The 15675-nt window shown below is 36.0% G+C and overlaps 1 protein-coding gene across 2 annotated transcripts in view; it reads right to left on the reverse strand.

The window, feature by feature from the left end:
- Positions 1-1690: 1690 nt before the first annotated feature.
- KIDINS220 (kinase D interacting substrate 220) overlaps positions 1691-15675 on the reverse strand; it is a 76124-nt gene continuing 62139 nt past the window's right edge. Inside the window, exons 26-30 of one of the 2 annotated variants that reach the window (XM_082303274.1) lie at positions 15289-15345; positions 8927-9073; positions 7044-7142; positions 5952-6200; positions 1691-4072 (exon numbers count right to left, since the gene is read on the reverse strand). In XM_082303274.1, coding sequence (XP_082159400.1) covers positions 2804-4072; positions 5952-6200; positions 7044-7142; positions 8927-9073; positions 15289-15345 — 1821 coding nt within the window. In that variant the 3' untranslated portion in view covers positions 1691-2803. The remainder of the gene's footprint in view (positions 4073-5951; positions 6201-7043; positions 7143-8926; positions 9074-15288; positions 15346-15675) is intronic. The other variant, XM_082303275.1, reaches the window with a different exon arrangement.

Consider the following 15675-nt stretch of genomic DNA (forward strand, 5'->3'; position numbering starts at 1 on the left):
GGTAGAGGAAAAAAACCAAGTTTCAGCTAGGAAACTGCAGGGTATTTTTATTTCTTGCAAATGTTATTCTGTTATATTCTACATGTAAAAAACCCATTAAACTAGCATATACTTCTGTTACATACTAAAGGACACTTACTACTGTGTTGTATTAAGTACTCCATTTCTTTCTTTGTTTTCTCCTCTCTCCCTTTATTATACTACCACAGTTTCTTCTGTTAGCTTATGAACACCTGTATAAAAAAAAATTAAAAGAAAAATTCACTCTGCCTAGTTATTTTTATGCAAGTAGATTCTGAGAGTCAGTATATTTACTGTCCTGTTAAAAGCCAGCTTTTATGGCATGCTGTTCTTAAACCGGCTATGAAGCAATCATACTTGCCACTTCTAGGAACTTTGCTAGGAAGGCATTAAATAACAAGTCAATTTGATGATATAAAGTACACCCTGTACTACCATATAATGCAGTTAGAGCAGTCCACGAAACTGGACTGACTGAACCACTGTTTGGAACTGAAATGACTTTAGGTACCCACATCCCATGTGCGACATGGATCAACATACCCAAAGGGAGAACAGCATTAAGTCCTGAGCCATCTTACACGCACACTTTCCTTGTAACTATTGCTTCCTAGTGATGGTAAGCAATTACACTGGTATTAGCAAACACAAGACAGAAACACTGAGAAGTTTTCCACTCAACCACCTCTTTCATCCCAACGTTGGTATTTTTATGAAGACTTGAGGGATAAAACTTTCAGGAAGAAAAATACCTCAAAACCGTATGAAAATCTGTCATTCATCTGTTTGGAGGACTTAAGACAAAATTATTCAAAATAATTGGTTATCTTTTGTCAATACTGTATGTCCAAATGAAGAAGGCTACACTTGTCTTTTCTAACAGAACAATGATTTTAAGTACCTTTCTGTCAAAAGCTTTTACATCCCAAGTATGTCTGAAAGCAGAGTAACGTACTCTTTATTTTTAAGATTAAGAACTCAACCCAATAAACTGTTCTCAGAGATTTGGCAAACTATCATTAAGCTACACAGGCTTTGGGGGCTTCTTACTTTGTTTTGGGAGGCTTTTTGACTGAACTATTAATCTAATAGTGCACACAATTTTCCAGTACTTCTGTGACACTCTGATGAGTAAATTTTAATTCAACCACATAACACACCAACTAAAACCAGAAATGGACAGATCACATCTCCAGCCCTCTAAGTATAAGACATCCATGGAATGAAAAAACAGAGATCCCAGATAAAGACAGTTTTTCTGTTGACTCTGGCACAGAAATGCATCCTCTTGATTTGGAAAACAAAGGCCAAGACCACAAGGTCCCTTGGGAAGCATTTGGTTGGAGATGCACTGGGACACAAGCAAAGCTGTGCAGAGCTACCAGCACATGTGACTACCACAAACAGCAGGAATACTGCTCTGGACTAGTTCAAGGCAGCCACCTCTCTGCAGCTCACAGCACTTCATCTAGAAACATCTGCTTTGGCAATTTCATTTATCAAATGTATTTTTATACTTGATGCTTATTTAGTATTAACAATTATATTGTTTTAATGCATTTTAAAAAACTGAATCCATGAAGTACCTTAACCATAACAACACGGGTTTAACATTTTTATCAAGTGAAGAAACAAAATACTGCAACTAAAAAGAAATTTGGACACAAGCCCAACATGCCAATTTATTTTTTATTTTCTTTCTACTAGCAGACTCTAGCTTGAACAAATCTTTCTCAAAACCATGCAGATTTCACTGGTCAGTACAAGTACTTGCTATAACATCATTCGGGTACATTACTTAGATGATAAAACAAAAATCTTCAAACACTGTACTTCAGAAATAAAGAATCTGGAGTACAGCTTTGACAAGATTCCAAAAAGTATGCATTAGTTTTAAAATGGCAAACACTGCTTATTTTTCTTTCCATAACCAAATGATAAACACCGTACCAAGGAAAAACCACACACAGCCACAAATGCTTCATAAATTCAAACATCATATTCATACTTTATCCTTACAATATTTTAATGTGGTGGTTGCATCTACTGAGACCATCTATTTAGTGACTGCAAAATTGCATATCTATAATAAATAATGGATCCACGAAGTCAATGATAAGGTATTACCTTATAAATAACAGCCAGTTCCAGTGACACATCAAGACAATGTTCCTTACAAACCTTATCACCACTCTACCCAAAGTTCACAAATTCAACAGTAACTACTGAACATACAGAGAGCAAAAGCATACATATAGCCGAACAAGTACCTTAACACTCAAATTTCAACATATGTAATTTATCTTGCACACATTAATTCACAAATTAATGCAAAGTTTGGTAAGGGTGTCATAGGTTGTGATATTCAATGTTCTGGCATCTTGTACATCAAATGGCAAGGAAGGACAGTATTAACTTTACTTGCAAGTATGAAGAATTAATGGAATGTTTAGAGTATCCCAATAGAAAACAAAATCACATTGTACTTTTCATAATTAAACCATACTTCTGTAAAATCTGCCCCTGACCAAATCTTTGCATAGTGTTTTAACAAAGAACTGATTTTCCATGCTGACAGCTACCGCTTTTATATGTGGGGAAGGTCTGAAGTAGTTTGCTTCTTGTAAAAATTACTCTTCCTTTCAGAGAAAATGACTGAAAATAATCTAGGCCTTCTTTTACAATATTAAAAGCTTGAACTACAGAGCTTAATGTAACCACCAACTGACAAAGAATTCCAAGCTACAATTCATGGGCATACTCTTTTTAACCTGGCTGCTTTTCACAGGATACTCTCTCTCTCTTCTCCAAAACCAGCCCCCTCTGAGGCTGCAACGGTGTGGAGCTCTGACGAATCTTTGGAAAGCCTGGTGTAACTCGAACGCTGGCCTCGCTTGTGAGCAACGGTCTTCAGGTTCTCATTCTGAACTGCAGTTGAATTGGAACCCGAGCCAGGCTGCAGGATAATTTGAGCTGGATCTCTGATACCTTGTATTTCTTCAAAATTTTGATTAGCTCGATTGCTTGGAGCACTGTTGTTATTTAAGGTGACTGTACTAGGGGTTCTATTTAAATTATAGACTTTCTGGCAGGCTGGCCAGCTCTCTTCGGGGCTACTTGCTATCAGGCTGCTTTCAGAAGGGCTTTTCTTATCTTCTGAGCAAATAGACATGCGAACCACAGCTGGATCTTGAAGGCCACTAAGGCTGTGTGGAATTCCTCTTTTTGCACTGTGACTGTCATCTTCAAGCTCAATGAGATTTGCCTTTTCAAGTTGTGAATCATCTGCTCCTTCATTGTGAAGGGAATGATTTGGAGAACTTTCGCTGGATCTTACACCAGAGTCAGACGAATCTTTCTTATCCAAAAGGGCATCTGTCAAATACTCCTTTGCTTTGATGAAGGTTCTAATAGGTTCAGAACCATGTTCTGGAGATTTGGGCTGCTTCTCTATTTTGATATCTGTTTTCTTATCTTTACCTTCCTTAAGAAGTGGAGTATTATCTGATTCTTCAGTTCCTGACTCATCTTCATCACTGGGAAGTTTCTGATACCGGAGAGTAACTCCCTTAAGCTTTAAATCGGCAGCCTGGAAAATACTTGTTCTTTCTGAAGACTTCTTTCCTGGGAGAAGCTTGGAACCAGACTGATCTGATTTTTCATCTTCTTCAGTAATAGGATCCAAAGGAGACGCATCGTTAGTAGAAACACCTGAAGTACTGTAATCAACATCACTCCTCTTCAGCAAAAAGGACTTTCTTCCATCATCTTGTTTCTGTTCACCATCTTTTCCTTTTTCCTGTTCTGCACTGGAGTGCAAGGAGCCCCCCGAGGTGCTCTGGCCCATATAGAAAGCACTTGAGCTATGAGGGGAGGACCTCCCACTTACTGTGGTAGAATTGGCACCTCCTTCTAACTGTGACATTTGAGCAATATACTCTCTGTATGCATCTCTGTACTCTGCCTGCACCTTGTCAGTAAGCTTTGATATTTCAATACTAGAATCTTGAGAGTTAAGACTTGAAAGACTTGGAGTTCTACGAGTTTGTGACTGGAAAAAAAAAAGAAGAGAGAGAGGTAACAGTTAAATGAACTATTTATTTTTACTTTCATCGATCTTAAACGAAATAACTCAGAGCATTAAATATGTATTTAAATTATTCTTTTCATTGCTGCAAATAAGATTATGCAAGTGAAATTGTAAGCGCTGTAATTAAAATATGTTTATTATAATCACTTCTATGCAATCTCACATACACACACAGAACTTATAAAGTTTTCTTATTGTTGGTCTCCATAATGGAAAATTTCCACGAAACAAGCATTTTTTCCAGTGCATTTGAGGCTAACTCTTTTGAGTATATAATTATAAAAACTTAATTTGTATGTCAAGATGGGCTTTTCTAATACATTTCACACATTTACAAAATTAGCATTTTATATTAGAAAGACAGCAAGAATTCATCTAAATGTTGAACATCTCTCAAAAACATTTTTAAAAGACCCCTACCCTACATACTTCAATATATCCTGGCAAAATTCCATTGCATATATCTGATTTCAGAAAAATCAGTTTTCTGACAAACATAATTCTCTCTGCCCCCATGTCTGCTTTTAGAATTTGGTTTTATTTCTCATTACCCTACTCTGATTTGATAGGTAATAAATTAAACTGATTTCCCCAAGTGGAGTCTCTTTTGCCAGCGATGATCACTGTTGAGTTACCTCTCCCTGCCCTTATCTCATCGTACAATCCTTCCATTTTATTTCCTCTCCCCTGCCCAGCTTAGGAGGCCAGTGATAAAGAAGCTCTGGTGAGCACCCAGCATCCTGCCAGGGTCAACTCACCACAACAAAGAAGCAGCAATACTAATCAGTATTGACTAAAAAAATTCTAACAGGTGAATTTTCTTAAGGACAAACTACCTTTCTCATTCCTTTGATTCAACTTCAGATAACTACATGGGCATGAGAAGCACTGTTTATTCAAATACAATAAATGTGTGTAATGCCACTTTGGTCTAGAAAAAACATACATTGATACTCTGTGAAAATGGGCAGTAAGGGTAAGCAGTATCCTACAAACATACACAAGTATGCATGCAGATACTCAGAAGTATATGAGATAGAAATCTATCTCCGGGATATATACCCCAAACCCACTTTCACGGACAATGTTGATTATTAAAAGTATCACCTATAGTTACGAATTTGGGGTGTCTTTTTATTTTGTTGCACCTTCAAGATTTTTTAATTTACTTTCAGAGATGAAAAGGGTTCACCCCACTGAGTTGGGCGGGTTTTTTCTAAATTCTAACCACTATTTAGCCCCCAACTGATTTGTCTTATTTCTTAAAAACAGACAAATGAAAATCCAACACTTCAGGTGGTCTCATAAGATGCAGAATAAAACTGACCACAGCCTATGGCAGAAACCACAGTTAGAGAAGGATGTCAGTTCTGGAACCTATGAATAGGTTATGCATTGTAAGGACAAGGTTCTGATGTCATGGAGCACTGTAGTTGTCCACTATCAAAAACCTAACAAATACATCTGTTGAATGGGCTAACCTCTGGTTAGCACATAGCGAAAATATTTCATACACAAAGCCTGAATACTACAAAAATACAGAAGCCTTGGAGGACACCACCCTAGGCTGGATGAGAAAAGCATGATAGCTTTAGTTTCTTTGTCATGAAGAGTGATTACTGGAACAGATGAATAGTTTTCAGATGGCAAAGACTGAAGACTTCAACTCAGAGTACGGTTAGAGTTTACATCTCTGCAGAACTAGGCTTTACCAAGACTGAGAACTGAAAGCATCTGAACTGTCCCAGAGACTTATTTCTTGACCTGTCTGTATCCAAGACTGGAAAAAACCTCTTTTCCATGCGGGTAAGCAAGCAGAATACATTTCTCTATTAAATACCTGCCAACTTAAGTTACTATGGCGTGGAGGAGCTTCATCAAGACCAATTGTGTTGAGTTCTTCAAAGCTGAAGTTCAGCGTGTAGGGAGCTTGACCTGCAAGACCTGTCAGCTCAGTGTGAGGCAGCTCGGTGCTATGGCCAGGACGGCGAGTAAGGTCACTGTGAGGAATGGCAGCTGTAACATGCTCCGTTGCTCCACGAGGATCTTCCTGAGCAGCCTGATTTTCTGAATTTCTCATTTCAAGTATCTTAACACACAAAGAGAGACAGTTTAAATGTAATTACATGAATAGAAGAAGTTCTCAAAATTGATAAACAAGAATTCCATTAAAAATAGGAATGAGGAATTCACAGCTGTAAAAGTGTACATGTGTATGCAGTTTTGACCATGGAAAAGTACAAAGAAAAATAATTTAATTCTTGTTACTACTCAAATCCTTGAAAGAACTCCTATGCCAAAAAATACATAAATTCTTGTAAAACTAGTAAGTGATAAATTACAAATTTTAAAGAAAAACCAAACACTTTGTATCTAACAATAAATCTCATCATGTAATTCTCAGTGTTTTCAAGACTGCCTTACAGTTGAGAGACATACTGTTATTTCAAGAAAGAAAACCGGCAAGTCTAAAAATACTTAAGAGAAAACTCAGTTCTCTGCAATGCGTAACCCTCACTGTAACAAAGGCTGGCTGCCCAGTTCCTTGCACTTATTATTACACATACTTTGAATTCCCTGACTAACTTCAACAGTAGGACAGAGATTTCAGAAAGAGTTAAGTTCTGACCATTTCATTAAAGTAGGCAAATTTGGAAAGGGAAGCCACACAGGAAAAAACAGATCCCACAAAAAAAGGAGGCAAAACCTCAGAGTTCACAATCCATTAAGATGCAAATCCATAGGCAACCAGTTATTCATTAGTGCTTAAGGTAAAAAGACAAAGTAACAAAATAGCAGATGCATGCATGCTTTAAGACAATACTTACAAACTTAAAGATGATGACAACAAGAAAGCAACCAGAAAGAAAAAAAGATTCATATGGAAGAAGACTAATTTATGATGACCTGAACACTGAACAGAAAGTCTTACCATGCTCCTGAACAGGTGCCAGTCACCAAAATTCATATTCATTTCTTTTTTCAGTTCATCAATGTTGCACTGAGCCAAGACACGGCCATTTATATTTGCCTAAAACAATAAAACTAAATAATGTAAATTATGGATACAGGACTCATGGCATGGCAGTAATAGACTAAAAAGATAGAGGTAAAGCTGGATGCAGACTACTAGTGAAATTTCCCGAAGTCACTCTTAAGTCCACTTCTATGTAATAACCATGTGTTTTTATAGAAGTATATTTAGTGACGGTTGCTGATGAACGAGAAACACCTGTGTGTCATGGAAAAAAATGGAAATATTAAACCCATTAAAAATGTGTATATGAAAGGCAATATGATTGTATTCTATAAACCGACATAAGGAAACAACACATAAGTGGTGGAAAATTTCAGGAACAATAAGCCACATTAATCTGCTTAAATTGCTCCAACTCAGAACACAAATGACACCCAAGCATTTGAAGATAATCAGACAAAGAAGTCCCAGGCAGCGTCTGACCCCTGGCTTGAGGCATCTAAGATCAAGTACTACCTCCATTAAGTTCCCTCTCTGCATAAAACAGGCTTACATTCCTCCCATCATCAGAAATATGTAGGGACAGAAGATTAGACTTCCTTCTAATGTTCATCATCAATCAGAGATAAACAAGAAGTGCTTAAACAACATCTATATTCTAGAAAGATGAGTCCTTACATTCAGAATGTTTATACAGCGCTTAACTTCCAAAAGCACCAAATTCAACACAGAACCATTTTCATTACATAACAATGAGAAGTATTTCTCTTTATACCATGTATCAGTGTATGGACAGAATGTAAAAGAGGAACCATGTCTTAGGAGAGCTGCCAGAAAACAGAAGACCCAAGTTGAGACCACTGCTTATACTGAGGGATCTCAATGGTTTTGTTCCCATATCCCAGCAGATGGTCTTAGTCAAACCAGGAAAAAGACCAGGCTAAGCCATTTTCATTCTTCTTTGATATCCCTTCTAAGAAAAGCAAGAATATAAATAAGAGGAATCTCATTAGAGATAACTGATGAGCACATTCTTTCTGCACTCTGGAGCAACAGAAGCAACTGAAATCTTTTGCAGCTTCACTTAATGACCTGCAATCTAACATCCTACATCTTGTTTTAAGTAACTTCACTGAAGCTTCCTATGATAAACCTGTCTCTTAATCCTTGAATCAACATCCTTCCTGTATTATTCAAGACATGATAGGTTCCAGGACAAAGCGAGCTCAGCAAAAACACTGACTAATGACAACCTTCATATTTTCCTCTTCTTTCTTTGTAAAAAGAGCACACAGAACAGTGAAAAAAAAGTTAAAGAGCAAAAAAAATTTCTGCATTAATGTATCTTTCACAGAAAAGAGGAGAGGCAGAAAAACATACAGTGACCTTCTTCCGAAGCAAATAGATGTGGACTGCGATAAAGAAATGGAACCATCTTCACCACTCATTTACAACAGGAGAGATGTGCCAATTTTTCACAGAGAAAAAAGAAAGGGATATTGCTACCTAGATACAGAATACATTTGCAACACTTTTTATTTATTTATTACACATGGCAATTTTGAAAACATTTTTCTTGCTTTTCTCAGAATAACCAGTCTCACCAGCATTTATATTTCTGACTGTTTGTCCTTTCCAACAGAGCACATTTTCTCTGAAAATTAAATAGCTGTATTAAAATGTCCTCCAAACTTGTCATGCACAGAACTCAGGATGTTACTTTAACATTTGATGTATTTAGATACACATTTTCAAGAAAAGAGGCAACTAAATATTTCCCACTCCTTGGGTATTTCCATGTTTAGGAACTAAATACATTAATGAAATTCAGCTGATACCTTTTTTATAGTTGCAGAATACTGAGGTAGCATGCTCTGGTCCAGACCATCTATCTGCTTTAGCTTCTCACAGACAGCTTCCACACTCATTGTGCTCAGAGATACATGCGATACTCCTGCAGCTGACCCTGTGCCTGCTCCTGCTCCCTGCAAGTGAGAAAATGTCCACATAAGACTTGTTCAAATACTCAGTACACCCAGAAGTTCACAATACACACTAATACAAATCAAACTGTGTTCAACTACATTTTAAAATTAAGAGATGAGAATAAGATTGCACAGGCATTTTTAATTACTATCAGAATATCTATATACTGGAGAACAGTCATTATATGTATTTATAGGAGAAAAAAACCAGCATCTTGAGTCCTGCCTTTATGACAAATTACACAATTTTAAGAAAAGAAACATAAAAATCAGAAATATTAAGTACGAGTTAGTCAATTTGCAATGCAGTTTCACCCACAAGTTTTCCCCTAACTTTAGTTGTTAGTTTGGTTTTGGGATGTTTGAGTTTTTTCTCAAATAATGCAGATACAACCTAGATTTTTCTGTCTTAAAAACTGCTGCTTTATTATCAGACAAAGATGACCTAAAACTCGAAGATACTCAAAACAAAGATAACTCCTCAACTACTTGGATTAAATGGGTAATTTTAACAGTATCTGTTCATTTTCCAGAGGTTCCTTCAGCTCTATTTATGCAAGATCAGCCAAGGGGCTGTATATCATAGCACAGAAACAGCAGCACTGCAAATGCTCTACAAGATACTATGAGGATGCTTCATGTATCTCAAACTTAGGCATGATTGAGGTAGAAATTATTTATAATTCAGCTCTGTAACACAAAAGTTGTCCTGTTAATGTTGCCAGCTTCTGGGAATTTCAAAGGAAGGGTGGAAAACTAAAAGAAATGTATCTGCAGGTAGACAGTATATTAAGGTGGGTTCTTAAAAAAACCACGTTCCCCCTGGATGGGAACCTGTGCACAGTAACATCAGTAATTCCAAATTCCTAAAAGCAAAATCAGAATCAGTTCTATCAGTTAGAAAATATTTGTATGCTCTCCACCTGTGAGGGAGGTTGCATCCTCCCTTTTTTCTGAACATGAAGTTTTGGGTTCAGTATTGTAGACTGTGCACCAAACAGCTCATTTTGGGAGTATGCAAAAGAGCTTCTAAAGCATCAGAGGTCATCATCGCACGTATAAACCCTGGGATGTAAAAGTGCATTTTGACTACCCAGAGTTCAGCTAATCAAGTTTTATTATATTCCTCAAATCACCAATGAAGGCTGGTTTTAGAGTTGCAATATTGTCCCCCATTTTTATTTAATTATGTCTAAATTGTTTAATATTTCAGAATTAATATAAATTACTAGATCCCAATATATTGCTTATGAAAACCAAGGGTTATCACAGAGAATGCCATTAACCTTATCTGAATTATCTAAACCAGGATATTTACAAAGAATTTATTCAACTAGTCATTCCAAGACAGCAATCCAAAACCCCATTATCTACTACCTCAGAGTTATTTCTGACTTACTGTTATCAAAGATATCCTGATCTGGGGAGCTAGGCACACTCCCCACCCAAGCCACTCTGAGTTTCAAAGTTTAGATGATATTACATGTAATTACCTCAAAGTTTTCCACCAGATGTCCTTGAAATGGACTTTAAACTGTGTAACTATCAGCTTCATTCAGGAACACTACAGGGGGTTGTGGGGAATTTGAACCTTTTGAACACACTTGCCTGGAAATAGCTGGGGCACTAATTTTTGTTTCTCTAACCATTCATAATTCTTTTAATGTTATATAAACTGGATAATAAACAAACAAAAGATATATCTCATTTTCTGGGAAGGCAATCTACCCTAAATTATTGCATAAAAATTAAACATTTTAATTCCACTCCAGTCTAGGCCCTTAAAACTAGTGCTTGGTATTCCTTTTGAGGACAAGACAGCTACTTTTCAGAATCTGCAATGTCTCCCTAATTAGGTGCCTACAATACCTAATTAGTTATCATATAGGCATCTAAAGGACAAATTTCAGCTCTTTAGTCTGATTTTTAGCACAACTAAAATCTGTATCACGTCATCAAGCCAATCATTAAAATGATGAAAATGACAGAATGAAGCTTCACCCATAATCTATTTATCATATACTTTTTTATGAACATATTTGATTTTCCTCTTTAAAAAATCACTGTGGGTTTTTCTTCAGAATACCAGCTTTATCCATTATTTCCTCATAAACACACTATTTACTATTGGCATGAGTTAGATAATATATCAACAAGGACAAGATACTAAGTTAATTAAAATCTTAATTATTTTTTGCTTATCAATTAAAATAAAAGAAACTGTTAAAGCCAAATACATTGTGGCACTACTAAAATAAATGATCCCTAAGCAACATGTGTTAGCAATTGCCTTTTTTCTCAAAATCTATTAAAGACATTATCTATGATACATCCAGAAATAAATGAAGAGAAGTTTTAAACACTTCTAATTCAACAGATCAAAATATTTTTCTAACAATCAAGGACAAGCCATTCTTTCTGCATGCATTAAGACTGAGTTTAGAAACATTGCTTTCAGTGTATAAAAAAGATATGTAAAAGCTGAAATATTTAGACTACTTTTTTTAAGTGTGAACTGTTTGAAATAGATGCACATTAATCCAAATCATTCTTTCTGAAAAGCACTCTCTGAAGAATAAGTAATGAAATAGCTTTAGGGATATTGTCATCATGTAAGTGAATTAAAACTGTACTTAAACTGACACATTTTTCAGCCTTAGTGGTTTTGTTAGAAATGCTTACAGAACATTAGTCTGAAAAGTATTTGCCATGCAAAAGCTAAAAGCAGCTTGTCAAAACAAACCTCAAGGCTAGTAATGAGCATTAGTTTACAGACAGCCCAGCATGAAGCACCAGTATGATAGCTTCTGGAATGACTCTGAAACAAGTGAATGAGAATTCACAGAAAGTAGCTGTACCTGTCTGATTTTGTCTAACCCAGACTTACACAGCTTTGAGAAAAGGACAAAACACAATTAAAAGAAACAACAGCTTCAAGTGACATCACAAAGAGCAAACATACAGAGAACACGCTTTGAAGTAAACAGAGGAAATCAGGGTTAGGACAGACACAGGATATTTTCATAATGTGATGAAACTTTTAAAATAGGTCTTCAAAATATACATTTAAGATATGCTATACAAATACTATTTTCAAGAGCAGACTATTTTGTTTTGCATTTGCAAAAAAAACCACCTGCTATATTTTGTTTTGCGTAAGGTTTTATATTGTTTCTGACAGAAAATCCTCCTTTTGATGAAACATTCTCCTGCCATTTCAAGATCACATTATACCACTAATGTACCTCAAATAACTTTGCAAACTTCTACCTAAAGAAGCTTCTATCTAAACGTATCAAATCTGCCAACTCCCCTCATCCCCCGCCCCCGAAAAAGCCCCAAAAACAAACCAGCACCATCCACAGAATAGAAAAGTTATTTCTTATAAGCACAACTATTCAAAGCACAAAAAAGCTACACAAAAGCACTGAAAAATCCCTAAGAAAACTCCCATGCCACACATTCTCATTCATGCTCAAACTTTTGAAAAGCACTTCCAGTTTCTTAAGAAGTACTGTATGTTTATCTTTACTACGTGCTCTAGGCCACGTTAGTTCTCATTCAAAGCACACATACTACATCTTAAGGGATTATATATTCAGTGCAGTATGAAAAAATGTATTTAAACAAAGTAGTTATATTGGAACAAACTACTTCCTAAGAAGTCAAAATTAACAATGCAAACTAAAGCACAAAACCAAGTTTATGACAGATAAGTGTTACCATCTCATGACTGATAACACTGCAACCCACCTACAAACTCTTCAAAAGGGCCCTCTAGAAGTTTTTTAAGTTATTCAGAAATAAGCATTTGTACAGTAAAACCAGTAGAAATGTCAAAGGCCAGCATCATAAGACCATTTTCATTAGTGATTCAAGCTGATAACCTAGAATTTGCAACACACCTTCATGCTGATACAACTAAATAGATGGCATTTGGTCAACTTACCAGTTCGACATCTACGTTTTGATCCATTCAGCAAAGAACAGTAAACAATGGTCTGAGATAGACGAGTTTTATCATCAGCAACACAATCTAAGTACAGAAGGTGGCTGAAGTAAAATTCTTGATACAGGATGACTGTTCTCAATGAATTCCTGATTTCTACAAAGCTAACCTAGACTTATACAGATATTATGACACTAATGATGATGGTCTGAAATTTCAGAACTTGGTCACTCCAACATCAGACTGACAACAACAGCAGACCCATAACTAGATCACATAACAGCCTCCACACAGCTCTGTCAACTCATGCAATAAGCAAAAATGATGATCTGTATGAAAAAAAATTCTACTCCTGAGTAATTCTGTTTTTTCACCCTGTTATGACTCAAAACATTCAAAACAATGATTATTCTCTATTTTACACAGAAGTTGAAACATTTCTGGCTCCTTGCCAGTTTAGCATGAAAGACAATTTTGATTCTACATGCTCCTCTTGTTTTCAATCACTAAACCAATTACACATCTTGGTGTTCATTAACTACTTTGTGCAGTTTTTTAGTTCATTTAATTACTTTGCATGCACCAAGCCATTTAATAAGTTGTATCATTTTTACAGTAGCAACAACCCATCAATTAAGAGCTACCTAAATAGCTGGATGAAATTACTGTACCCATCATCTACAGATAATTGTAGCACATAACACAAATATAATATTGTTTCCTTTCATAGAAAATTCAGTAAAGTTGACAAAAGAAGTGGGTTAAAGTACATGAAACCCTGATAAGACATCACATATCATATCCTGACTAGCAACCTTCTTGTCAACTTCCCAAGAGACTTAAAAAAAAATTTCAAAGTTTTAGATTTATACCATAGGTTAAATATGGCTAAGTCTTAGAAAAATATAAGATCTGATATGCTGCACTACAGAGATTCACAATAAATTAAATTAAAAAACAGATCTAACAAAATCCTCCATTAGCATTATCTCAAAGAGTTTCTTTTTAATGTTTTAATTCCTGTATTTCCTTACTCAGAGGCAACAGGTTATTTAACTTACAGGAGTCTTTTAAATTGCTGTTTGAAGCTGCAGCCTAAATGTGCTTTAACATACACACTCAGAGCAGCAAGCAGAAGAGCAACCAGTTCCAGGTCTGCTGCTGGAATTCATTCACTACTTTGCCCCAAGACTAAATCCTATTTTTCCACTTGTGTCCCTTCTCACTCTCATAGGGACACACACTCTTCAGCCATCATGCTAATACTTTTGAGAAAGTCCTTAATTCTCCTTGCACTGACAAATCTCAAAGGTCTGGCAAAAGAATGGGATACTGAGATAAGGAATCAAACACAAGGATGGCATCAGCATCTCCAAAGGAAAAACTACTCCAAAGTTATCCCTTCACACAAGGTAGCAAATGACATGGGAGAGGGAACTTTAGTGTATCTTTTCCATTGCACTGCACATACGTGGTTTCTCAGTGAAAGTTATGTACAGTTAAACACAGTTTAGAATCTGTGTGGGGTTTGATTTTTTTTCATTGCACAACAGTAGAAAGACCTTTTTGCAATGATTTACTAGAAGAAAAAGTAAATGCAATCCAACTATTCCTGTTGTCAACAATGACTGGCAGCAAATATTAAGAGAATCATGAGTGTCACATTAACCTCTTTGTTTTGGTATAAATCATGATTACCATAATTAGAGTCAAAACACATACCATAAAGATGACATCTTTGTATGAATACTTAGGATAAAACAAAACAAGTCATGGAAAAGGTAGTTGTTAACATTCTGACTCAAGAATAAGCTTTTGACTTGCAATGTTTTATTTTTCCATTTCTATCAAAGTTGCCTTATACAGTGTTACCTGCAATAGCTTTATGTCACCAACTAAAGAAGCAGGGGTTCGGGCAAGAGAGTTGACTGAAGCAGAAAAACACAATTACCTCTAAAACTTACACACTGAATGACCAGCTGTCATTCTACACTTTGTTTAGCTACCACGACACTTTACGGAAAGCTCACCACAACTACTGAGAAAGGCAAGGAGAAAACTACAGGGGAAAATAAAGTACATCTTACAAGTGAAATATTAGCTCTTAAATTCATTCACGAACTACATTAGTTTTCAACTACTCTATTTGCCCACCAAAGCCACTGATGCAGTGTTAGTGAACTGCAGTTACGATTAATGCAGACTCATTACTGCTGAAAAAGCAATGAGATGCTAAAATTTCCACACCACATGACTACTCATTTACCATTGAGGGGTCTGTGGGTGAAGGAAGCCCCTCATCAGCATCCTCCTTGATAACATCCTAACAACAACAAAATATTATGGTTTGGGTAAAATGATCAAGGGCTCAACAAAAATTATGAAGTAAACAGTGAATGAGAATGATCTCATAATAATACATAATTTGATAGAAACACATTTGTTTTCTTTAAGTGATTAAAGCTTTAACCACCTTTTAACAGCCTTGCTCATTGTATCAATACCCTAGAATTAAAGTGACTGACAAGTGAGGCTTTACTTTTTTATCTTTCCTTAGTTCATAATTCCATTTGAACAGCCATGTGTCAGTAAAATAAATACTGTTAAACAGGAAATTTATTATTCTATAGGAAGCTAGAAAAGTCTCCTTGTT

The sequence above is a fragment of the Coloeus monedula genome (assembly GCF_965178545.1).
Source record: "Coloeus monedula genome assembly, chromosome: 2".
In the NCBI taxonomy this organism is placed as follows: Eukaryota; Metazoa; Chordata; class Aves; order Passeriformes; family Corvidae; genus Coloeus; species Coloeus monedula.